At 41.5% G+C, this 26,882-nt stretch overlaps 1 protein-coding gene across 9 annotated transcripts in view; it reads left to right on the top strand.

Annotated features, from left to right (window-relative positions):
• Window positions 1-26,882, top strand: part of DMD (dystrophin) — a 2,246,075-nt gene that overhangs the window by 2,082,914 nt on the left and 136,279 nt on the right. For 6 of the 9 annotated variants that reach the window (XM_055393453.2, XM_055393450.2, XM_055393451.2 and 3 more), the window contains one exon: window positions 13,713-13,774. In XM_055393453.2, the coding sequence (XP_055249428.2) occupies window positions 13,713-13,774 (62 nt within the window). Of the gene's footprint in view, window positions 1-7,453; window positions 7,660-13,712; window positions 13,775-26,882 lie in introns of those variants that run through there. The other 3 variants (XM_088833692.1, XM_088833691.1, XM_088833690.1) reach the window with 3 other exon arrangements.

The raw sequence follows: 26,882 nt of genomic DNA, 5'->3' as shown, positions 1-26,882 counted from the left end.
TCTGGTCTCCTGCAATACTGTCTGAATTTTACCACCAGAGCTCTAGAGGCGTTAAGTAACTGATCTCAAAGGGTTAAGTGACTGGCCTCTAGGAGCAGAATTGGTCTAGAGCTCTGCCTTGCTGGGGTTAATGCTTCTGCTAGAATGTGGAGCTAAGGTGGCTGAAGATTAAGAAGCTGCTTTTGATTCTGGTAGATAGTCATCTCAAAGGAAAAAAAAAACCCTAGTGTCTTCATATGGTAGCATTTGAATATTAAATTTTCCTTATCTGTTTCAACTTAAGAGGACTTCCTTGTTCACTTAATCGACTGGTAATTCCTTTGTTTACTACCCCCCCCACCCCCAATCTCAGGATCTCAAGAACCTGAGATTATTAAAAATGGTTACTTTAGGATTTAACTTTTTTTTTTTTAATGAAGTTCGACTATTTCAGAAAGGGGTAATTTAGGCAGGAATGTATGTAGAATTTCACATTTTAATTAAAAAGCCTCAAAATGAAATGAACCTCTGACAGTAACAGATGACTACCTCTAAAAGCTGCCTTACTATCTGATGTATGTTCAGTATTTTCTTGTGGATAATAAGTCCTGCGACTTGTTTCAAGAAAAGTGACAGGACTAAAACAATTAAAAAAAGACAAAGCTGCTCTTTTTTAATCATATGCTCATAAATAAAACTGGGTTCTGAATTATTGCCACAGAAGCAACCGACAAAGTATAAGTAAATCACTCTAAGAACTCAAGCTGTTCTTGCTTTATTTTTTTTTTGAACGTTCAAACCAAATCTCTAACCGAGTCCAATGATGAATTTCCTTTGACAAATAAATATTTGCAAAGTATGAAATATAGACTTTGTGTGCTTCCTAAGGCCAAAGCATAGTGTTTAAACTAAAATTTAATATTTTTCTCTCTCCTCAACTACACCAAAATAAGAACATAACTTAAAAGTAATTCTCTCTTGTAGCAGAGTGTCCATTAATCATGCTTTAGATAATATTGGCTTTGCGAGTATTCAGGTAGAAAGAAAAACTGTAATTTCTAGATTGATCAGAAAACCTGAGAGTATTTATGGATTGGAAGAAAACAATAAAATCTGGCAAAATGGGATTTTCTGTAATCCCCATTATGAAGTCACGAAAGGTACATCTTTCAACAGCCTCCCACTTTCCTAGGAAAATTCTTCATGTGGTGAATGGCTTGATTGGGTAGATCAAAGAGTTAATCTACTTGTGATTTGAGAAAAGACTTCCTTTTTTTTTTTTTTTGGTTAGGGTAGTATGTTGGAGGAAGGTAGGAAGAGGCCCCAGAATGAATTCACTAATTGGGGTTTTCACCTGCTGTGAGTCTAATCGAATACAAAGCCTTATTTGTAGCTGAAGAGGAAGGCAGATTATGCAGTGTCAGAATTTCTGCCGAGTTTTGAAATTCCTGTTATTTGGCACTGCCATTTGGGAAAGGCAGACTAATAGTTACAGCTTTGAGCTGTCCTTAAGGTGGACCAGGAATGCAGATCTGCCTGAACCACCTTAACCAGCCTTCACATTGCGCCTTTGAGCTGGATGTGGTGTGCTCCCTATACCGGGATAGCTCTGTAGTTGGCAGGCTAATAGGTACACAGCAGAATTCTTTGCCGGGGAGGAACTGCTGGGCCTGTGAGGTTAATGGAGTGTGGCTTGATTTTAGTGAAGATGCTAAACTTCACATCTTTTCTAGATGTTCAGTCTGATATAGGTGGCTCGGTGAAGCTTTGAAAAATCTTATTAGAAGAATACTGTATGAGAGAGAAGCCCAGTGTGACTTCCTTTGGAGCCTGTGTGCTGAAATCTCTGTTTCACATGGTAGCTGGCTCAGAGAACTTTGCTCAGTCTGGCTTACTCTGCTTCCCTGCAGGGGAAGAGCCTGGAAAAATAGGCTTTTGTGTGGTTGTGAAGTACGCTGTGTCTGAATGTGGAGGTCCCTTCATTTACTAGTTAATGCGAACTGACTGGATATGCTGATATCCCCAAGATGCAGGGTTTCAGATTGATCGAAAGGGATTTTTACACATATTTTAATTAGCACACCATGGTATTTGCCCTAACAATGACTCGCCATCACTGGAAGCATTTGTTACACCTCTGATTCACTGTTCATGGCTAATTCTTGTACTGTGTAAAGAGAAACACGAGATCCTTATGTGTTTACTGGATAGATAGCCAAATGTTGAAATTTTACTATAAACTGTGTATTAGGCTTAATTGAATCAATACCTATTTTCTAAATGAATTTTTATAAAATGGTGCAGGTTATATGCTTAAGATTGAGCTTCCCAAGTGGTGCTAGTGCTAAAGAACACGCCTGCCAATACAAGAGACTTTAAGAGACATGGGTTCGATCCCTGGGTTGGGAAGATCCCCTGGAGGAGGGCACGGCAACCCACTGCAGTATTCTTGCCTGGAAAATCCCATGGACAGAGGAGCCTGGCAGGCTACAGTCCATGGGGTGGCAAAGAATTGGGGACATGACTGAAGTGATTTAGCATGCACTCATACTTAAGATTAGTGAATGAACAAAATGCAGTTTGCATGGAGACTCATGGAGCCAGAAGGAAGCTGGACCCTAGCAGGTGGTGAAGTCCTTCAGGGCCATACCCAGGCAAGTCCCCACTGGAGACCATTCCCTGTCTTTTCCTTTCCCTTGCTGATCCTCATTTCACCCTGGTAAAGTCAGGCTAACATTGAAACCGTAAGCAGCTCAGAAGAAAAGGGATGTGTTGGTGGGAGATAGGAACAGCCTGACCTCCACCCTTGAATCTTCACACACACACAGACAGACACACAGACACCTAAATGGAATCATCCAAACCCATGTCATGCATTACTGCCATGTCCAAAGGATAGCTCTATTCCTGCCATCTTCCCTCTGAGTTCCAGACTCGAGTGTCCACCTGCCTTTCACATCACACTGCCACCTCTGAGTCATCAGGCTCAAGACTGAACTCATCATCTCTCCCTGACCCTCTTCTGCCTAAATCTGTCCCACTCTGGCTGAAAGTGCTGGCTTGGTGAGTGTTACTCACCCAATCTTGGGAGTCACCCTAGAGCAGTAATCCTCAAATCATCCTCCTCCTTGGCTGCATGTCAGAATCACCTGGAGAGCCTTAAAAGTCCCAGTGCCCAAGGCCAATTAAATCACAACCTCAGGGTGGTAAGACCCAGGCATCTGAATTTTTTAGCATTCCCCACATGATTCCAGTGGCAGCCAGGCTTGAGGACCATGACCCTAGATCTTCCTTCTAGCTCATGTATACATCCAATCAGTCAAGGCTCCTGTAGTTTGAACACTGCTGTATTATTTCCCCACTCTCTCTGCCACTGTCGTTCAGATCCTTCTCATGCTTTAGTCAACTTGTATCTAGTGTCCTAATTCCAGATTTTTCTGATCCAGCCCTGAACCATTGCCAGAGTGATTTTTCTGAAAGACGAATCTGACAGAGCCACACTCATACTTAAATTCCTTCCTTATAAAGCTCGCCCGTACCTTTTAGCATGCAGGTCAAACTTTGGATCAGCACACCAGATCCTTCCCAATGTGCCCACCTCTCTAATCCCTACCTTGACATTCTCCCAGAGATTGAGGAGAGCCCTAAAGCCCTGAGAAAGAATCATCTGTTTATTGTCTATTTCTTGCTGTGATCACCATTTATAATTACTGACTTGTTTTCACCCCCAGTAGGCCAGAATCTCCTTTGGGGCCTACAGAGGAGACTTCTAGAAATATCTATCCAATGACCAAGTCTAATCTCCTTTTCAGCTCCAACTCGTGGAGTTAACTTTCTCCTTAATCAGTGGTCCCTACTCAGCAACCAGCCAAATACCCCAGAGGGTGACTTTGACTGGGTGGGTCCCTGTTTGATCTGGGTCCTGGGAGAAAAAACAGATCATACACTCAAAAGTGGTACTTGAAGAAAGTGTGGTGAAAGACTATTTACTAAAACCTGAGCGCTACAGCAGAAAGAACAAGGGTGAGAGGAGGGAATGGTTTAAGGTACTTGGAGCATACTGATGCTGCAGAAATGACTATGCAGCGAGACTCATGGCCAAGCATAAAGAAACTCGGCCACTGGCAGGCTCAAGACCAACAGAAGGGAGGTTGGGGAATAAATACCCCGACATGTCTCTCCTCCTACCCTTTCATCTCCTTCTCTAGGCCTTTCATCACTGCTTCCCATTGGCTGAAAGTGAAAGAAAGCCAAAGGGCAAGAGAGCCTGATTGATGCCAGCCACAGAGGTCCAACCCCCTGGGCCACAGAGCAGGGTGAAAAAGGGCATAGAACAGAGCTGGAAGAGAGAATGGGGAGATACCCAGAATAGTCCCTTTGATCAGAGAGATCCTCCTTTTTCTAAGTACCAACAACGTTTAAGTGGTTCAAAGATGAGCTTGGTGTATGGAAAAATGTACTAGGTGGCCTTCCTAGACCTTATCCTATTTAATTCCTTCCTTACCTCTGTTTCTAGCAAATTGACTCTCCTCTGCTGTCAGCCAGCAGTGGGATCGTTTATGAGCACACAAGAAAACATACAGATCTTCCTCCACAGTAGGAGAAGCCACTTCTCTGCACGGCAACCTGACAGAGTGGCTAATTACATGGGCCTTGAAGCCAGACTCCCTAGTTCCAATCTTTGCATGGCCACATTCCAGCGATGGTACTAGGGACCAGTAGCTTGTGGTAGGTTTTAAAGGCAGGATTTAAACTTAAGTTGCTTTATGGTCTGTGGTTCACATCAGAACAGTAATAATGAGGAGGAAGAGGAGAGCTACTACAGGCAAGCAATTAATGTTTTATCATACATGGCATCACTATATAATTGATACATGAAATGAAGATATATAAATTATATTCTTTTCTTAACGGCTTTCCCTAATGAGCAAAATTGATAATCTAACTGAAATAAATAACAAACAGTTGCTGTGATGCCCTTTTCATTTCTTAATAATGCTTTCTGTATTTAGTTTTGAAAACAATATCGAGATTTGGGAAGAAGCCTTCAAAGTGCCTATAATGCCAATCTAAAAAAGAACCTAAAGATGTATTTTTGAGGATTGCCATCTGTCAAATATAAGAGAAAATTTGAATAGTAATTTCTAATTTTCCTTTTTTTCCCCAATGAATTGTTTCGAGTAGTCTTCTAGCTGGAAACTGAGAAAGGAGTCTTGAGCATTGATTTAAGAGAAACATAGCAGAATTCCCGAATCTTAAGCAGGTAATTTAAAAGTATAAAACAAACAAACTGGAAAGGAAGAGAAAGACAATGTTTCCTAATATTTACAAATGTCCATGCTGGAAGGTTTGCGTCTTTTCATTGGAGTACATATAAACAATATTTTTAAGTCATTCACTTGCTACATTGACACAGAGATGACATCACTGATTAACTGCAGAGGCCACCACACCACTTCATTATCACAGAACAGAAATCCCTTTTCCCCAAAGATAGGGGCAGACCTAGAACCTCCAGTGATACCAAGGGACAACCTCACGCAAAGCCAGTCCTGGTGTGCCCTCTGCCCCCCAGACCTTAATAGCAGCCGAGTCCACAATTCACTGGCTCAAAATAACTAAAAGATAGCAGTAATATCTCAGTGTATCAGGTATAATGCCAGAAGTGCCCTGTGTGTGTGCTCAGACATGTCTGACTCTTTGTGACCATGGACTGTAGCCTACCAGGCTCCTCTGTCCATGGAATTCTCCAGACAAGAATACTGGAGTGGGTTGCCATTTCCTCCTCCAGGGAATCTGCCCGACCTAGGGATCGAACCTGCAGCTCCTGCGGTGCCTGCATTGGCAGATGGATTCTTTAGCACTGAGCCACCTGGGAAGCCCCAAGAAGTGCTCTATTTGTTTTGTTTTAAAATAGCAACAACAATCAGACCTGCATGCACAGTGTCTTCCCTATAAAGTTTACATTTGTATGTGGTTTGTCAAGTGTAATGAAGAAACTTCATACTCCCTTTCCCTTTGGTTCATGCACATTATTTTTGCCTCTTTTGCTGCAATGTAGCAGATAGGAACGGAGAAGGCACTGGCAAGCCACTCCAGTACTCTTGCCTAGAAAATCCCATGGATGGAGGAGCCTGGTAGGCTGCAGTTCGTGGGGTCGCTGGGGGTCGGACACGACTGAGCGAGTTCACTTCCACTTTTCACTTTCACACATTGGAGAAGGAAATGGCAACCCACTCCAGTGTTCTTGCCGGGAGAATTCCAGGGACGGGGGAGCCTGGTGGGCTTCTGTCTATGGGGTCGCACAGAGTCGGACACGACTGAAGTGACTTGGCAGCAGATAGGAAAAGCAGATTAATAGCTAGAATCCTTTCAGCTCAAACATTCTGGCCTAGAAGGGGTGAGGGGGAAATGTTAAGAAAAAGAGTGGACATTTAAAAAGAAAAAGGGGAACCCTTTAAACTGTAAGCAGAAGAAGAGTAAATCAACCAGAACAGAGAGTGAAAATGAAATGGTTGAAAGACGATAAAAAGAAAAGCAGGCCAACAAAATAAATGGACAAACAGGGACAATGAAACCACTAAGGAAGTTTATCTGAAAATACCCTTTGGACTCTTTAATCAAAGATATTATGTGAAGGTTGAGAAAAATTCTTGTGCTCATGAAGGCTTTCTTCTCTTCAGAATATTTCCAAGCTTGTCGCAATTTTGCATAGTTAACCTGTGTCGTCATTTTGCAAACTCTGCAATTAGAAGTATTTGAACTACCAAGCCCTGTAACTTTTCCAATAGAACATTCCATTGGAAATTGTTTCTTTTAGATTTCTCTAAAGAATACTAAAAGACCACACCGTACCACACCATTGGTGGTGGTTTTTATTTAAAGAGTCTATATATCACTGGTTCTCAAAGTTCACTGTACTGGGAGTTTTCTGATTCAGTAGCTCTCTCTGGGCTGCAGCCCAGGGAATTTTCATTTCGAAGTTCCCAGGCGATGCTGCTGGTCCTGGGACTACAGGATGAGAACCACTGCTGTCGCAAATACACAGGCAAATGCTTCCTTAAAACCTATTTAGCCCAGGATGAGTGAAACTAGAATTTCACGTCCTTACAGCTCCATCAGTTTAATCTTCGATTGGGGTGGGGGGGGAGAATTATGCTCGTGAATTTGTTCTCTTTCACTCTTTAAAAAGCAAACTCTTGAGCCCACACACTTAATTATCTGCGATGAGGTCATTTGCACCTAGGTCATTTATTTAGGCAACAAGTTGTCTCGCTGGAGGATTTAAGGGGGTGCTGGTAGGGCAATGTGTGGCTTCCAGGTTCCGGGCACTACCTTAAATCTCCTGCTCCGTCTTTCTTTTGCTTTTTTCTTTTTCCTTTCCATTTTGAAAGCCCCACCGGGTCTCCGGGAGTCCGGGTTCCCAGGGAGCTAGGTAGGGGCGGAGCCCGGGCCAGCCCCGCCCCGTCTGCCTGCAGCGCCCCCTCCCGCGCGCCGCCCGCCGCCTGCTAGCCCGCGCCGGCTCCTCCGCAGTGCTTTCAGCTTCCAGCCTGGGCGGCGGCGGCGGCGGCGGCGGCGCTTGACTTTCGGGGAGCCCGGCGGCTCTGGGAAGCTCACTCCTCCGCTCACGCCCTTCCTGGACCGCGGAGCCCTAGCAGCCATGAGGGAACAGCTCAAAGGGTAAGTGCCCCGCGCCGCCCTCAGATCGCCGCAGTCCGTGCACTTGTGGCGCGAGCAGGGTGCTGGCAGAGGCGGCCAAAACTTGGACTCGCGTGCCGGCTCGACCCCGGGCTCCAGACGGCCGGCCGTCAGGGCAGGATCTCCCCGCGGGTCCCCGCGGTGCCGCAGCAGGTGCGCCCCTGGGGCTTCCCCCCCACCGGCTCGCTGGGAGCCCCTTCCCCCGACTTTGGGACGGGTTCGGAGAGAAAAGGCTGATGTCTCGCAGTACCCAGAAGGGACAGAACGTTCCCCACGCGGGGATTGGAGCTGCGGGAGCTTTTTGCTCCTTTCCGGGCTGTCTGTGTGGACGCAAGCCAGCCAGGCTTCCTAAACCGTCTCCAGACCTCGCAGAAGGAAGGGGCGCGCCAGGCTCTACCTTCCATTGCGCTGCAAGTGCCAAAAGGTCAACTTTCTGCCTGATTTCTTCCGAGGATTCCAACTGACATTTCCCTCGTTGCATTTTCTACTGTGTTCGTCCCATGCCCCAAGACTTGGAGAAATCAGGAGAGAAAGAAAAGGCAAGGAGAGCCCAAAAGTCAAGCATTTGATATAGAGGATTCAGGGTGTTTTTTTTTTTTTCTTTGCCCTCTGGGGTTGAACGTGGAGTCAGTTCTGGGTGTCCTTCTCATGTTTCTCCAGGTGTCTGTCTGTGCCTGTCTTTAAGCAAAGTTTGTCATTCTCAATCGAATCATGACAATGAAAAGGGCAGGACGCTGTTTATCTCCATTCAATTTGAAGTAAAGTTTGAAGCTTGAATTGAAAGGGTTTGGTTGCCCAACAGAGACATATTATTAATTATAAAATAACATGGGAGAAAAATTCATCCAATGTAAGTGATGAACCGAAGTCTTTAAGTGAAATAAACATATGTGGCCAACAAGCTCTTCTTGGTCTCTTGGTTTTTTTATCCCTGTGGCCTCTCCCTGTCACCCCCCATCACCCTTTCTTTTTCGTCTAGATTTTTTATTTCCTTGTCCCAAATCCCCTCTTTGGAGGATCTCTTTGGAAAAGCAGAAGAGCAAATGAAACAACATGGCTATATGAAAGGTTTCTGACCCTTGATCACTGTAGAATTGGTTTCAGTCATCATTGTTTGATCTTGGATTGGACACGACCCTGAAGTGAAATTGCTTTGGCCGAAGTTGAGGGTGGGTGGGAGTTAAGCCCTGAAAAGCAAACAGACCAGAGGAGGAGTAACAGCTGGAACAGTCACAGAGACAATCATTTTTGCCCTGGCTTGAGCCGAACAGAATAAAATGTTAACAAGCACAGGGAACACGAAATGGGGACTAGAATAGGATATCTGATGCTTGCGCTGACACCCACCCCCCTAAACCCCCTACCCACAGTAGCAGAAACTTTTATTTTCCCATTCCCACCCTTCGAGTCTTCCAGCAGTGGCAGCCAAGTTCAGCATTCAGCATGCAAATGCCCAGGTTTCTCCAGAAAAAGAGTCTGATCCCCAGATTAAAGGGAAATGATTTTGTGTGTGTGGATCAATGGGCTCCAGATTATATATGAAGCCAAACGCTAATCCTCTGCAAATCACAAGAGAATGCTACCTTTATATCGCTGCATAGGGATCACTTTCCTCCCTGGGAAATAGTGGAAAGATATTTTTTTAAAAGGCAAATGTTTAGAATCTTTTTGGTACCAAATAACAGTGGTGGCAGAAGAAATCTTAGTTTAATTAGGCAACTACCATTTTCCTGGGGAAAACAGTGGAATTTTGTTACTTTTCTAAGTGTTTAGTATTTGTTTTGTTTTTAAAGAAACTAAAAAAGCAATTCCAGTAAGTCTGATATTCCAGCACTGACAGTAGGAACAGCTCTGAGATGGTTATAATAACCTTACACACTACTTGAAACTAAAGAAGGTGAGAGAAAATTTAAATTGTGTGGTAGGAAATTAGGTCAGCCCTGTGCTCGGTGGAGTAATGCTTTAATTTCTTATTATTGACACATAGGTGTTGCCGGGGTCTTTTGTCACATCCAGTGATTGTGTATTTTAATTTGTTTTACCTTCTTATCATGGCCCAAAATAAAAGGGAAACGAGATTATGGTAGCTTGTACACATTAAAAAAGGGCGGAGGGAGGAGATCAGAGTTTGAAGGCTGTTCAGAGAGGCATGTCTGATGCCAGGTTTTGGAACCAGCATGGCCAAAATCAATAACATTTTTTTAAAGATTTAAAGGGCATTTTAAGGATTATTTATAAGGCTGGTCTCTGAATGCATGTATAGAATTTTGATCTATGTGGAACATCACTGTTTTCAGGAAGGCTGAACAAAGATAGAACCATTAACTTGTGAACAGGATTCAGAATTGCCTTTCGAGTTGGACATGGTATATGGGGAATGTGTTAACGATGTGAAAAGTGAAGTGCAAAAAAGACAGTTGCTAAAAAAGCAGTACCACCACCCATCCACCACCACCTCCCCAGCACAGCATATTTTTCTATATTGTCTGCATATTCCAGGTAAACCTGAGCTGCTTCTCATGGAGTTACTGAGGATCCTCTCCTGTTTTTGAAGATAGGCACAGAGTCAGAAATACAACTGTAAAACCAGTATTGATCAGAGACCAATAATTGATTTATCCTATAAGGTAGAATGTAGATAGGACTTATGCAAGTTTGTGTTTACCGTTTCATCCTGTTCATTCTCATCTTTCCTATCTGTTTAGGAGGTTAAATATGTCCCACCAGGCCTTGGATTCATCAAAAATACCCACATACAGTGAAATGTGTATTTGCTTCTCCATATAGTTACTCCCAAAGCCGAAGTCATTACAGCTATGTTGCCAGTGGTTTTTAGCATTAAATGATTAAAAGATTATTTTTCTAGTTGGGAGGATTAGTCCCACCCTTTATTCTTTTCTTCTTTGCACTTGTGCTCACTTCTGTCACTTACTGCTGGGTTGTAATTGAAGTGAAACTAACTCGGCAAAGGTGAAATATAGATCTGTTTTTCTAGGTACTTTGCATTGCTTCAAAATAAAAGGTTTGTGTGTTGGAGAGGAAGACGAAGATAGTAAATGAAGATTGGCTTTTGGACTGGTTTGAGTTCATTGATGTAGGTTATTTGGATCCCCCAGAATCATAAGTAACTGGGAGAGAGAATGAGTACCTAGGTAGGACTAACTAATATCTGGTAGCTCAGGAATGGAGTATGGAAGTGGAGGCTTAGAATGTTTTCCTTATTCCAGTAAAGGACACTTCAATTTCACTGTAGATGGATGGATTAAATAATTTCTAAAATCCCTTTCATAATTTTTATTCACTGGAACAAGTGGGGCTTCCCTGGTGGCTCAGTGTTAAAGACTCCACCTGCATTGCAGGAGCCTCAGGAGACCAGGGTTCAATCCCTGGGTCGGGAAGGTCCCCTGGAGGAGGGCATGGCAACCCACTGCAGTATTCTCGCTTGAGAAATTGCATGTACAGAGGAGTCTGGCGGGTTACAGTCCATGGGGTCGCAAAGAGTCAGACATGACTGAAGCAACTTAGCACGCACGCAGGGAACTAGATCTCACATGTCACAACTAAGACCCAGTGCAGCCAAATAAATAAATATTTTTTAAAAGGTAGAGGTGTAAATGTATCAACAGTCATGAAATCTTCGGAGGGAGGGAGCTCTCTGAAGCTCCCATTCAGTCTCTTCTCCTGTCACTCGGAGGCAGGTTTCTCTTTTCTTTGGGAGTCACATTTGATACAAGTTACTTCTTGCCCATGTTCCCCCAATTTAACGTCTATTACAGATGGTGGCTTTTCAGACTGGTTCTCTCTGTCTCTGTCAGGTCAGGTTTATCAACTCAGACAGATGTTTTTCTGCCCATCGATTGAAGATGCTCCAGTCCTCCCACACGTGGTGGAGATGGTGTGTTATAATTACACAGCGTGTGTAATAAGAGCCTGTACATGTGGACACATGTGCCTTCCCGTCTTCCCCCTCCCTCTCTCCCTAGAGCTCACATATGATGGCCATAGGAAATGGCAGAGGCCTAAATGCAGGGTGGTCGCCATAGCAGGTAACCTTTCCTTGCTGGGCACTCGTGTACAGAATTGGTACTCGGTCTCGTTCGGAGCTTAAAAAAAAAAATGCCTGAGAATAAGCAACACTTTTTTTTTTCTATGAAGCTGCAAGCTGCAGCCTTCTTGTGCTGTGCATATAAAGTACCCATCCCTCCCACCCCTTCTCCAGATCATAAACCACTGTGGACATGGGGCTTTCTAAAACTCCCTACAGCTTGCGCTGTATCTTTTGTTTTGCAAGACTTGGACTTTACTCTGCTACATTCCCTCGGCTGAGAAGCCCCTGTCTACTCCTCACATGCGGATTGCCTCTGTGGAAAAGTCAAACAGAAATCGGACAGGTGTGGAAGAGACTGAAGCAGCCCTTCAGCAAGGAACCCTTTCTTGTAAATTTCTTTTCGCTGGCTTTTACCGTTCAGTTACTGATTGGGAAATATCAGAGGGCTGGTCTCTGAAGTTGTACAGCTTGGGGAACTGCCACACATCTTTGTGTCATTTGTGATTGTGTTATATTTAGCAGACCACAGTAAATGTTTCTCCATTTTGCATATTTTCTGTAAAACATAGGCAGTACATACTGAGCATTGCTTTTGCCCCTACGAAAGGTCTTAAGGTGTGGCTGACTTACCACAGTTGGATCCTCATCTCTATCATAATTAACTAACGAAAGCTTTGCTTTCAAGGGCCAGTAATTTGGGAAATCCTGTGAACAGAGGAGCCTGGCAAGGTACAGTCCATGGGGGTCACAAGAGTCAGACACGACTGAGCGACTAAAACAACAAATTGGGGGTGCCACATAATAACAGAAATGACCACATATTGAGTGCCAGAAGGTATCAGTCACTGACCTATACTAATTCCTCCTTTAATACCCCTAGGTGAGCGGGGCAGCCTCAAATTTCACAGCTAGTATGCCACAGAGGCAGAGTCTAATCCTAAGATTTAACACCTACACTTGACTTTGTTGGCCTCCCCAAGCTCCTCTTTCTGTGTGCAACCTCTGTGTTTTCTGCTCCCCTTCAAGTGTCCACATTTAAGCCATTTCTCCTCTCTCCATCTGCCCCCCACCCTTTTCCCTGAAAGATGATGAATAGGCTCTGCTTATGAGTACCGAAATATCATTCAAGGCTGCATTTTACTGCATCAAAGGCCAGTCAGGTAATCCCCAAAAACTGGAAATACGATGCTGTGGTGATTTATGTAGATGGTCCAAAGTAAAGGAAAAGTATATGTAGTTATCTGTCCCAGGTTTATTCCCGGAATCGAATGAGGAACAAAGGTGTTCTGTTCTTTTTGCGGCAGGAGCTGATAGCCGGCAACCACACTTACCTAAACTTCAAGAAATGGAAGGGAACTGTGAATGCTTCATTCAGGCCCAAGTAAACATAGGAAAAGGTGCAGTGGCGTAGCAAGTGCTGAGTCAAAAAGACATTCTAAAATAATGGGAAGAGGGAAGAGATGATCTATGAGTCGGGCAATGGATAAACCCTAAGCTGGTGTCATCATGGAGATGAGATCTGGGTACAGAGAAGAAAGTAAGGGAAACGTGTCAGGGGCAATGAGAGCAAGTGAGAAGCAAGGCGATTGATTTCTGAAATTAATGTCCAGTATCTCTTTGACAGAGTTGAATAACCCTTGTCTGTGTCCTTTCAGTATGTTCCCGAGTTAGATGGCTGAAGAAACCCTGATTTTCAATTATTGATTACGTATCCAGGCCCTTTTCTGATAACAGAAGTGCACCAGACTTGTGGGTGCAAAAAATAAACAAATGCTGGTTACAAAATCATGATCATATTGCTTTTCCCATTGAAAGCAAAGGTAACGGCCTTTCTGTTGTAAAATAAACATTTGTCAGTACAGGATGGAAGTCCTTTGAAGTCATGAAACCAAACGATCGAAAAGCATTTTGTGCTTTTTTTTTGTCTCTCTTTTCCTCTATTACTCATTCTAAATTCTAAAGTCTCTCTTTGTGTTTTATGTTTTAGCCACGAGACCCAAACAACTTGCTGGGACCATCCTAAAATGACAGAGCTCTACCAGTCTTTAGGTAAGGACATGGCCATCTTTCCTCCACATGAAATGACAGATGACTCATAGGATAAAGAAGTTTGTAGTGCACAAGCCATTTGTTATCTAGATATGTCACTAGATTGTTTTAAGAAGTGAAAAACAGCAGCACCTTTCTATTCTAAATTGACCATTAGCTTTCTTTTTTCCCGAGGTTGGTTACAAATAAGTTTTAGAATTTCATTGATTCCTGAAAATTCAGTATATCTGAGCAGGTTAAAAGGCCTTACTAGTTTTTTTTGTTTTTGTTGCTTAAAAGGACAGGAAAAAAGTACTTGCAATGGATGGCAGTTTTTTCCCCCAAAGGAAGAAATCTGTTTCAAGTTGTTCTGATTGATTTCTTCCTTGTGAAACCAAGAAAACACTTTTGCCAAACCACGAATGTTGTGTCAAGGAATTTTCTGCAGTCACTCCAGTGCTCATAGTCCTAAACACATCAGGTTATCAGCAAGTACTTTTCAATGATTGGTCATCGTATGATGGCTTGTTTTGTGTTTGTGTGAGAGCCTGGCAGCACCCACCCTTCCCATAACTTGGAATTTTTTTAACAGATGCACAGCCTTCAAATAAGGGTAAAACACCAGTCTTTTTAATGCTTGATGAAAGTCCACTCTCTGCCATTTTTGATCCCTCAGGAATAATCTGAACTTAATCCCCTCATGTTGTAACTAGTTGTTGTTGTTTTAATTAAAAATCGTCATGCCTTCTCTACTACTAAACATTTTTAAAGTCTTTTTTGTGACTAGATGTATTTACAGACTGAAATGCATGAGGTGAACTCTTTGGGTTTAAGTTATGTGAGAAAACCCATGGGAATCAGAATACTCAGACATATATTTTCTACATGTGTGTATCCAGGTACCTGTGTGTAGCTCCTACTGCCCTTCTGCCATTGGTTCCCTTTGGTTAATGATTTCTAGCTATGAATACAGGGTGTGGGGGTTTCCCAGGACCCTCAGTGGTAAAGAATCTGCCTGCCAATGCGGGAGCCATGGGTTTAATCCCTGGGTCAGGAAAAATCCCCTGTAGGAGGAAATGCAACCCACTCCAGTACTCTTGCCTGGGAAATCCCATGGATGGAGGAGCCTGGTAGGCTGCAGTCCATGAGGTTGAGAAGAGTCAAACACGACTGAGTGACTTCACTTTCACTTTTCACTTCATGCATTGGAGAAGGAAATGGCAACCCACTCCAGTGTTCTTGCCTGGAGAATCCCAGGGATGGTGGAGCCTGGTGGGCTGCCGTCTATGGGGTCGCACAGAGTCGGACACGACTGAAGGGACACAGCAGCAGCAGCAGAGGAGCCTGATGGGCTACAGTTCATAGGGTTACAGAAAGTCGGACATGACCAAGCGACCGAGCATGTACACATGAAGACAGGGGATAGGAGATATTAGCGTCTCCCCCGCCCTGATTGTTTTCCTAAACTTTTTCCAATAAGGACCTACTGTGTAGCACAGGGAACTCTGCTCAGTATTCTGTAATAACCTAGATGGGAAAATAAATTGAAAATTAATAGATATCTGTATAGCTGAATCACTCTGCTGTACACCTGAAACTAACTCAATCTTATTAATCAACTATCCTCCGATATGAAATAAAAGATTAAACATAAAGAAAAATATAAATGATGGAAGTTCCTTCTAGAAAATCTGGGGAAAAAAAGCCAAAGTGTGTAAAAGAAAAGTCACTTAAAATTCTACTAGCCAGAGATACTCAATACAAATAATATTATGTCAGCCCAGTCTCACAGTAAGTGTGTGTGTGTATGTACAGGCACATATGTGCGCACACACACTTTTAAAAACTGAAGGAAAATCAGGATCAACTAATCTTCAAGTGCTACATTTTCAGCCCCTGCAGAAGTTTTCTGGCTTTTTTGCTGCATTGTTAAGACCACAGGTGGAAAACTTGAATGCTTACGTTTTGGTAAATGAGAGAATTGAAGTAGGCAGTGGCTGTGCTGAGGGAGCTGGTTCCTAGCCCAGTGTTCTCAAGACTCTGGATTTTTCAAGACAAACGAAATCTTTCAGTAAAGAGCTTATTTGAACTGGATCTACTGATTATAACCTCTGGTTTACAGGGGCTCAACCCGCTTGTAATTTTTCCTGCTCTAATCACAGTGATCTTTAGTTATAAAATTTTAATTTACTTTTATTTAAAAATGAGAGGGACTTCCCTGGTGTTTCAGGGATTGACTCTGAGCTTCCACTGCAAGGGGCATGGGTTTGATCCTTGCTCAGGGAACTAAGATTCCATATGCACAAAAAGATGAAAAATTATAATTATTTTGGAATCAATACTTGTTCAAATTTTTAAATGTTTAAAAAATATAAATAAGCTACCAAAAAAAGAAAAGAATCATCTGTTACCCACCTCTTAGCTAACTAATGTTTAACCACCTAGCAGGTATCCTCAAAAATTTCTCTCTATACGTACATATATTTTTACAAAGGTTGAATCATTCTTTTTGTAATCATTTTTTACTCACCTAAAGGAAATGTACCTCGGCCATCTTTCCATTTCATTGCATTGTACACTCTACCAGCTTACTTAGAAGTACTCTGCAATGAGAATTCACAAACATGGTTGATACAGAGCTAATTATGAACTCTCAGTGAAGAGGTGTTTGCATCTTCAATCGGAATTAAATATGCTTTTTATCATCATATTTCTAAAGTTTTCTCAGTAGCTTGATCATTCAAGCTGGTAATCTGGCATGGTTAGTAACCCTGGGCAAATCACCTGACTGTGGAAGATAATATTATTTTACAGTTGCAGGGAAATTTAGAGTTCATTTGTTAACAGACTTATTCTTTGATGAAATCAACTTAATTGAGGTCATCCGGGAGTTGGTGATGGACAGGGAGGACTGGCATGCTGTGATTCATGGGGTCGCAAAGAGTCGGACACGAATGAACTGAACTGAACATGGAATAAAATGCTGCCATCATAAATATGTGGTCAATTCCACCACCATTCATTCCCCCCCTTTTTGAAATTTTGTGTTTTGCCCTCCTAACAACAAACATCTTGGAAACGAACTAAGTGTTGAAATTTGATTTTCAGCTTTCAAAACTTATATTTTCAATATTTGTATTACAATCACATTTCCCAGGCTTTTATTCAAATGGTGACACATCGCATAACATCTTCCATTTATTGAGAGCCTCTTGTGTGCACTGCACATGGAAATGGATGTCAGCAACCATTGTGCCTGGTAAAGGGTGTCAACAGCCTTCTCTCACAGGGTGGTGAAGTCAGGTACAGAGAAACCATGTGCCAGGCTCAGCAATGAAGAATTTGCCTGCAATGCGGGAAACCTAGGTTTGATCCCTGGGTTGGGGAGATCCCCTGGAGGAGAGCATGGCAACCCGTTCCAGTATTCTTGCCTGGAAAATCCCCGTGGAAAGAGGAGCCTGGCGGGCTACAGTCCATGGTATCACAAAGAGTCAGACACGACTAAGGGACTAACACACTGTACTCCACCCTGGGATCCACCCCAGGGCTTCTGTTACTGTTTGCATTTACCTCATTTATTTTATTAACTTATGAAAGTATGTCCTTGTAGGTTACCACGCACCTGCTACAAGTAGGGTTGACAGTTTTACCTATGGATAGACAGTTTTTTGAATGGTATTTCTGGAACAAACCATTCCATTTATAGAAGTAGTCTGGGGGATTCCTGGACAGTGGACACTCTTCCTTTCACTGTTGCCAGATAGACATGGAGTGATTGACTTAGTAGTTTGTTGGGTGTCTACATCCCTGAAATAACCTACAAGATTAAGTACCCTTACTACCCTTGTTGTTTGTTGTTTTGTCACTCAGTCCTGTCTCTTTGCGACCCCATGGACTGTAGCCTGCCAGGTTCCTTTGTCCATGGAATTTCCCAGGCAAGAATACCAGAGTGGGTTGCCATTTCCTTCTCCAGGCAAAAATAGCACCTGAGCATTAACTGATGGAAGGCTATGGGATTGCTCAAAATGTTAATCTTGCAGATCTCTACTTAGTAGAATTCTTAGGTGATTTTCTTTTTCATTCTTCTTTTCTGACTTTCTACAGTAAGTTTATACTATTTACAATACGATATTTAACAAGAAAATTTTCTTCATCTGTACTATCTATCCCTTTCCTTAGAGTCCCTAGCGCTCTAATTCATTAACCAGGGAGAACCTGTGACAGACAAGCATCAATAGTCACATATACACCTTCCCCCACATCACACATACATAGACAATTTAAGTCCTGATTCCCCATAAACTTTATCAGATAAATTTAATTACAAAGAGATCATCTTGTGTGTTGTTAGTCTCCAGATATGTACATTCATAAAAAGCTGACTTTAAAAAATTGAGTAGTAAAGAAGATAAGACTAGCTTATTATTTAAAAAAAAACGTAAAAGAATTATTTTCAGGTTATTCTCAACAGATCTAAAATGGCTTTTTTGAGTGAGTTTTCATCAAAGGTTAAAAATACTATGTTTTCCCCTTGGTTTAAACTGTGTACATGTTTAACAAATTCCGAGTTATGAAGGAAGAAATTGTCAGGCTCCCATACAAACACAACACAAGGTATAGTAAAGAAATACTTTAAATGTTCACAGTGGTGACCTGACAGTCATTAGGAAGTGGAGCATTGGAATGGCTCCAAAAATTTTTATACACAACATTAATGGTTTGGCAAAAGCATTGTTTTGTTTGCACAAAGAAATCAATAAGAACAACTAAAAAAGCAGTTTTCTTTCAGTATATTTCTCTGACTACCCTGAATGTAGTGGGGTGAGTGGTATATTAAAAAACAAAATTTGCCATTTTTTTTGGCATGGCCTTATTATCCTTATCATTAGAATGAGGGTATTGGACCAAAATGTTGAAGAATTTTGTTTTTCTCTTGCTTTGGGCTGAGTGGGTCAGGTTGTTTCCAAACCTTGTTGTGATTATAATTTTCAAGAAGTACCTTTGGCTGATTTTGCAGACACATGCATTTCTAAAAGTTTAATCACCCCTATTTTAAAAAATGCACATTCTTGGCAAAGAAACAATAGGGAGAAGATCCTGCCACGTATTCCTGTCTTACAGGCAAAGTGAGGGTGAGCTGCCACCCTCTAGTAAGGAGGCTCTCTGGAAATATACCTGCTGGGCCCTCTGTTTGCTGTTGAGAGGCATATTCTTCCACATTTCTTAGACATAATAATATGTTCCATTCATGAGGTGAATTTCAGGTTTCCATTAGCATCTTTACAAATGGAATGGCAAGATTGTTGTTCCAAACGGTTATCTCGGTGATTTAAAACCTAAAGTTCTTTAAGGCTCCAAAAGGCATTTTTAAAAATCAGTAGATGTTAGGTAGTAATATGCTCTGGAATTTATTTTGAAATACTAATACAATATTGATTTATGTAAAGTGCCGCTCTATGATAAAAAGCCTGTCATTTTCTCACAATTTATGTCTAGGTTCTTAAGTTCATCACCGAAATGTTAAGTAAACATTTTTTTTTAAAAAGCATTCCATCCCCAACAGACATAGAATAAAAATACTTTCAAAATATATTTCTTAGTCTGTCTTATTGAGAGTATATTAATTATAAATACAATAAAATCTTTATGTGGTCCCTTCCCTGGCTTCTTTCTGCCCTACAGTATAAGGTGTTCACATGGGGCACACCAGCAGTGCAGCACAAAAATAGCAGTTTGTAAAGGAGACATAGGTTTTAAAAAAATAGGATAATGTGAAAAGAGAATCATGAAGTTTCAGAGAGTTAACTGATTTAATTTGCAGCTGTTTACTAAAATCGAGATGTGGCGGATGATCTGACATTTCTTAACCCAATTGCCTTTTCCTTTTTTGAAGTTCTTTCACCACCAGTTTTTTTCATCTGGGGAATTGGTTGCCTTCTTTTTCTGTGGGTCTGGCATTGTCTAAAAGGACCTAGCCCCTCTTAGCTGTTGCCCCAAGTCTGGAGCCCGCTTTGCATGATATTCAACCAAATGATACAGAATCTCTGTTTTCAAAAATAGACATAACTATTTTAGGAATTCTTAGGAAAAGTGGTCTTAAAAACCCTTGTGATTTGAAGGCAGTCCATCAGCATGTGGCCCCTAACACCTGAGAAGAGCTTCAGAGGATTCGAGTGAGGGCTCAGTTCTAGGGTCTGATGGATCTCAGGCCAGTGTGATTCTTCAGCAGCCCTAGTGAAGAGAATCAAAAGGCTAAGAGGTTTTTCAAGATGCATCAGTATTGTCATTAATAAACAATTGTAGTTGCTCATATAGAGTTGGCTCTGTGGTAAAGAATCCATCTGCCAGTGCAGGAGATGCAAGAGATATGGGTTTGATCCCTGGATTGGGATGATCCCCTGGACAAGGAATTGGCAACCCACTCCAATATTCTTGCCTGGAAAATTCCATGGACAGAGGAGCCTGGGAGGCTACAGTCCGTGGAGTCACAGAGAGTGGGACACGACTAAGCACGCACACACACTCCGCACATAGAGTTAGAAACACTGTCATACAAGTCCTATAGCTCTTTCCTCAGATTACCAAGAGGAAGAAAAATTAAGTTAGCATATTCTCTCTCTTTTGGTAGGTTTTCTCCATCCCATTAAGTATTCCCTCCTGAGGATGCTCTGGCGAGTAGAACTCTGACTGAATTCCTTCTGCATGGGGAGCATTTCCTAGTGATTATCTCAGGATATTTTGTAAACTCAACCTACTCAAGCTACTCAATATTTTGCATATTCCTTCTCTTATCTATTTCTTTAAGTATCATTAAGGATTAAATCTTCTGTCTTTGGATTTTATTCCATAGCACCTTGAAATGGAAAGTCTCCAATTAAAATAAATAAATTTTTTTAAAAAACGGGAAAAAAAAGAATTTCTCAATTCAGATCCCCGCTTGGCTGTGACCTTGAGCTGGTCCTTTACTTTCCCTCAGTCTCAGATTTCTGACTTAGCAAGTTGGGTAGCAACCTTCCATGTCTAAATGTCTGGGTTTAATTGAACTTCTGGCTGGGTTTGGCTCAGCCTTATGCATGCTGTGCCCAACTCTCCAGGCCTCCTTTGTGGCCACCAGCCTGGAAGATATGAATAATAAGAGCGTCAAATGATTAATTATTGTACTTCCATCTTTGTAGTACTTTACAGTGTACAAAGACCTTTTGAAAATAACTGTATATAATCCTTACGCAGTTGTGAATTAGGTATATAGCTGGCATGTGAATTTTCTGTCAGTTTCAGGTCTTCTGTCCAGCCATCCACTTGAGTAGGCTCCTGATTTTGATTTGGAAAATAATGCTGCCATTTGAGTGGACAGGGCCACAGTTTCCTTCTTCCGTCTTAACTTGAGCAGGTTGAGGCACAAAACTTGCTTTGACTTATTCATACTGACATATAGGTGGAAGATAAGGAACCAAGTCCAGAGCACACATTTTATGGCTCCTAGTTCACTGTTCTCCAAGGAATATCCATTACTCGTAGCATGATTTATCAAACTGCTTTATCAGCATAATTAAGCTATGGAATCTCAAATGACATTCTTTATTCCCTAGCTGACAAAGTTAGCACAGGAGATTTACTCAGATTAGCAAAATAGAAGGCATAAGACATTAAGGCTGTTATGAATGGTCTTCCTTCACTTCTATCCTGCTTATAAAAGAGAAAAGAAAAATAATCGGCTCTTTTAACTTCAGTTAAGATCAATTGATCGTCCCCATTTGTAAAATAGAAATGTAATCTTAGAACCCGAATTTATGGCATTTTAATGGGATAGCCTTTTATAATATTCTTCTTGTTCAAATAACTTGATTTAAAGCTTCTAATTGAGGAACCTAAATGCATAGATGTTTCTGAATTGCATCTTCCAAAGCTTATTTAGAAGAAAACTCAAAAGGATTCTCTTTCAGGCTTAGACTGGTTTACGGTTGTAATGAGCTGCCAAAATTGGGGTAGTTTACTGGATCTAAATAAGAGGAACATTAAGGTTACACCTGCAGCTGTGAGAAAAGTGCTGGATGTGGACCATTTCATGTAGCTGGGTCTGCAGAAGATAGTTTTTTTTTTGCACACAAAGTAAAGGCATCTAAAAACGTGTCGACTCTTTTTCAGACATTGCCAATATTTCTTTTTTAAGCACAGAAGTCTGATTACCTCTGTATGTCTCTTAGGAGCTGCAGTTTTGCTGGAAAGAGATCCAAAACAGTCAGAACTCTCATATAAAATAGATAGTGAGTTTTTAAAGTCCATACTCTCCATGGTAGTAATAAAGTAACCTAAAAATACTCTGAAAGACTCTCTTTCTGACATAGTGGATGAGTCATTAACTTACATATTCTGTGAGAATGTTTGAGAATTGGCCATTCCACAAAGTCTTGATCCTTTGCATCACTCCAGCAGAGTCCTTATGCCTTCTTATAAATTGAAGCTTATGTAACCAGGACATACATTACCTATGAGTTTGCATCTGTGTGTGCACATGCCCGTGTGCCCATGTATTTATATGTTTACACACATATTGTTTATCAAGCATTCATTTTGGTGGAAAGAGTTTAGTTTATCTTTTGCTTTCAAGTTCTATAAAGAGGCTGTCAGTTTTAGAGCAGTGTTTCTTCAACTGATGAAGGACAATTTTTTTTTAAACCTCCACTATGTCGCAGACTTTCAGGTGGTCTTATCAAAACTGACTAGTGTACACACTCATATCACACGTGACTCACTGCACAAGTTCAGCCACGCTTGAGCTAGTCTGTATCTCGATCAGTGAAATGGCCCCATTGAATACACATTTGGATGTCACAGCAGTGTGAAGTTGCTATACAAGTTGCTTGACCCAGTCCCAGTTTCTCTCTTTGTGGAAAAACTGTACTTTGAGTACACTCTGCTCGAGCATTTCATTTTTAAAAGTGTAAATGTAAACTCAAACCAAGTGTCCTTGGGAAAGGGTAATTGACACCAAAGATGAACACATAGAAAATGTTTCTGACAAGATTTTATATTGATATTTTGCCAGTTGAATAAAATTCAGGCAAAGAATGGATCTGTATTCTTTACCATTTCCTAGGCCTTCTTAGCAAGTTTGGTTTTTATCTGGAACATAAAATGTGGTGTGTGTACTCTCTGTTATGTGTTGAATGGGTTGATTACACTGTGACTTAATGTCACTTAATGAGTTGAGGTTAGCAGGTAACATGATGTAGCAGGACAGTAAGTTCATTGACTTTGAGGCTGGCAAGACATGGATCTGAAATTTTGGTTCTGTCACCACTTCTCTGTGGCCAAACACAAAGCAGTAACAACTTTGCACCCCAGTTTTGTGATTTGTTAAGTTTTTATGACAGGACTTACTTTGAGGAGCATTGTGGGAATTAGAAAGAATATATGTATATTACAAAATGTCTGACATAGTAACTACTCAAGGAGCTATAATTACTATTGATGATGATAATGATACAGCACTACTTACTATTAATTTTGTTATCCTACTTCATGTCCTTCCTTATCCAAAGGAAAGAAACATGTACAATAACTCAAGAGTAAAAAGAAAGGGGAAAGCCTGTGAAATAATGTGACATGCCCAGAAAAATGTCTGATGCAGAGGAAGTGGTGGCAGTACTGTTATGGTAGGGAGGGGACAAGGGAGTGGCTGCAGAGGTGAGGAGGGATGAGCCCAGAAAAAGCTTATATGACATGTTGAAGGTTTGTTTGGTTTTGTTTTACCTGTTGGCCTCGCCACATGGCTTGTGGAATCTTAGTTCCCCAACCAGGGATCAAGCCTGCACCCCCTACAGTGGAAGCACAGTGTCTTAACCACTGGACCACTGAGGAAGTCCCCTATGTGGAAGGTTTTTACACTGAGATTTTTGACTTGGATGATGGATCTATCAGGGTCCAGTCAGAAAACAGAAACCACTCATTATTTCCAACAGAGAGAATTTGTGCAAGAAGTTGGCTTCTCAGCTCTTCCATCATTGGGTGACCAAACAGGACAACACCTCTGTTGTAGCCAGGGCTGGAGGGACAGTACCAAGAGGTGGTTTCACCAGAGCCATCACCTGGAGCCCTAACCGGTGGCCAGTTGGGATAACTGAGGGAGGGGCCAGTGGAGGGGCAGGGGGAGAGGGAGCCACAGAGGAGAGAAGGCTACTCCCAGAGCTTGTGCTGAAGACAGAGAGAGAAAGAGCGAAATAGCCTGGCCTGTCCTTCCTCCTGCCCCCTCCCCCTGTGCTTCTGCCACTGACTCCCTTTGGCCACACTTGCTCAGAAGCTGGTTGTCAGGGAGCAGGAAAATGCCATTCTCTGTCGTAGCGAGCAGAGCAGGGGGAAGGTCAGAGAATGGATCTGAGAACCAGAAAGCAGATGACTAAAGAACCAGAGACTTCATGGACCGTGATGCAGTCAGCCATCTGCCAATATGCAGGGAAGAGAAACACAGAGTCTTAAAAGCTTGTGCAGGATTGTCTGAGTCTGAAGCAACTCCGATGAGGTACTGAAAGGGCACACTGGGTTCAAAGGAAACAAGCAAAGAGCAGGGAGCCGTCAAGAAGCTGTCTGCACAGAAGTCCAAACACTAGGAATAAGCTCACACACATTTGATTATAGTACTTGTATTATTTATAGTTGTTTATGCTCAAGTCTAACGAGTGAATTTCTTTAAAGCAGGAACTGTCTTCCTCATCTTTGCACTAGCACCCAGCACATGGTAGCCTTTAAATAAATGTTCATTGAATGAAACCCAGTAGAGCAAGGGAAGGCGATTTTGCTGGGGAAGAAGACAGATCCCACTCAAGAAGACAGAAGGATACAGACGATGTTTTCCTAAGGCAGATGATTAAACTAGCAACATGGAAGTCTCTGGAGAGATAGAGTTCTTTCCAGAAAGTAGAAGATAAAGTCTCATAGTAATAAAAGTTAGGACTATCAATTAAATTGTAAATTTCGTTGTCAATTTGATATCTTAGCAAAACCAGGTAAACCACTACCCTGAAATTAATTTTGTTCTGAAAGGAATAATAATCAAGGAGCTGAGGCCCTTGAAAGAAAGTGTCATTATAGATTTGATAGCCTCAAGTTTTCTTTGGTTCCTTGACTCAAGAAATACGTGAGAGTGTACCAAGCACTGTGAATCTTAAACTTTAGGACCACAGGCTAAAAATAGTATTGAAGGTATAAACATTTTTATAGTAATCTTACTTTTTTGAACAGTAAAAAACATATGTGCATTCCAAAAATTGGGAAGGATGAAGTGTAAGAGGAAACAAAAATCACTTTAAATCTCTTTGCCCAGAAATAACCACCATTTACATTTTAGAGGATTGCTTCCAGTGTTTTCTTCTATGCATTTTTATTAATATGTAGTTGTTTGAGGTAATATGTTTATAACGTTGTATCCTGCTTTGGTCGGTGTCCCAAGTTTTCTCTCATTCTTAAATTCTTTGGGGATGTAATTTTCCAAGTTACATTTTCTTGAAATACCACTTTTAAAAAATAATTTCTCATTTTCCAAAAATAAATTTATGACAAAGAAAACTCAAATTCATGTTGAATTTATGGAAATAAATCTCTAAGATTCTGGAGATTTATTACAAACAGGCTTATGAGGAGCAGGCCAAGTAAAGTGTTATGATGTCTCCTGTCCAAAAAGCTACTTAATGTATTAGAGATGTTACAGAATAAAGTCAGTGTAGTCAAAAATAGTCAGTCAGGAATCAGAAGGTTGATAAGAAAAATTTATCCTATGATAAATATAGTTTATATATTTACACGAACAAATGCTTTTCTACCACAAATATGTTAATTGTTACCATTTCTTTTGCCAAATATTTATGCTCTTGAGGTGACAAGGCAACTCTCCTTGGAAGCTTTCAGTGTTCCAGGAAAATCTTTGCCTTCTTAGCAAACACATGTAGACAGAAACTCCACTTTATGATAAGTTCCTGTAAGTTTTATAACAGATACATACAAATACACGTTTACCTTTAACTAGTGACTGGTAGAACACACGGTCTTCCCCAAATATTTGTGCTTAGAATGATCACATGCTGTTCAAGTTTCTGTGTGACACTGTCAATTAAGGCTTGCAGCCTCTTGCTTCAGTTACAGTTTCTGGCCAAGGTGCAGTTAAAGAGTATGGAGCCAATAATATTTTCCACAGCTGTTTCCAGTTTTTTCACTGCTCTAAGTAGGCCTGTGAGGAACATCTTTGTGCATAAAGACTTTCTGTATTTGATTCACTGAAGTGTAATCACCAAGTCAAAGGATAATAATGTTTTGAGTTTCATGGTAAATATACTGCCTGAAATTCTCTCCAAAAAGCCTGTGCCCATGAACACTTTTGATACAGGAAAGTACTCACCTTACATGCCCTGGCTAGTGTGGAGCATGATTTTGACTTGTGAAGTTGTAAAGTAAAACCATATCGCCCTTATTATGTACACATCTTTGATTACTAGTGATTGTGGTCATCTTCTTTTAAATGTTTACTCAGCCTTTCTCCTCTTTTGTGAGTACTGTGAAAGCAAAACCAGAATTTAAGCAAACCAAACTCTGCCCAGCTTTTCTGACATAATATAAGCTTTTTGTTTTCCATTGTGCCGACAGACCCTGGTGACGAGAGACTCATGGTGACATCAGTACAGCTTGCGAACTATGCTTTAGCTTTCTCTTCTCCAAGCTAAATAAGCCTAATTCCTTACTCCATCCTTGGTGGACCTATTGCCCACACATTGTGAAATTTTCTTACTCTCTGTGCCACCTCCAGTTTCTTCACTCTTTCTTGTATCTGCAGAGCCCTAAACTACATTAGTTCTGTTATTAAAGGTGTTTTCGGTATGGGTCGCAGAGGAAGGTTGTTTCCTGCCTTGTGAGTGATGGAAACTCACACCTACCATTGTTATACAGTCACATGGGATTCTTTTTCCTCCATAAAATGGAGTATTTAGAATGTTCCAGGTCCTGTGTGAGCAACAGGACACAAAGAAATATTGGGTTGGTCAAAAAGTTCATTCAGGGTTTTTTCCATTATAGCCTGTAAGGAATGATCCCCGTCCATCTCCCAAGCTGGGGTGAACCTGGATGGGCAGTGGACCTTGTGATG

The sequence above is a fragment of the Moschus berezovskii genome, chromosome X, assembly GCF_049115385.1.
Source record: "Moschus berezovskii isolate FMDL1 chromosome X, NW_MosBer_1.0, whole genome shotgun sequence".
In the NCBI taxonomy this organism is placed as follows: Eukaryota; Metazoa; Chordata; class Mammalia; order Artiodactyla; family Moschidae; genus Moschus; species Moschus berezovskii.
Note: the sequence above shows the minus strand (reverse complement) of the source record. Positions and strands in the feature narration are given on the sequence as shown.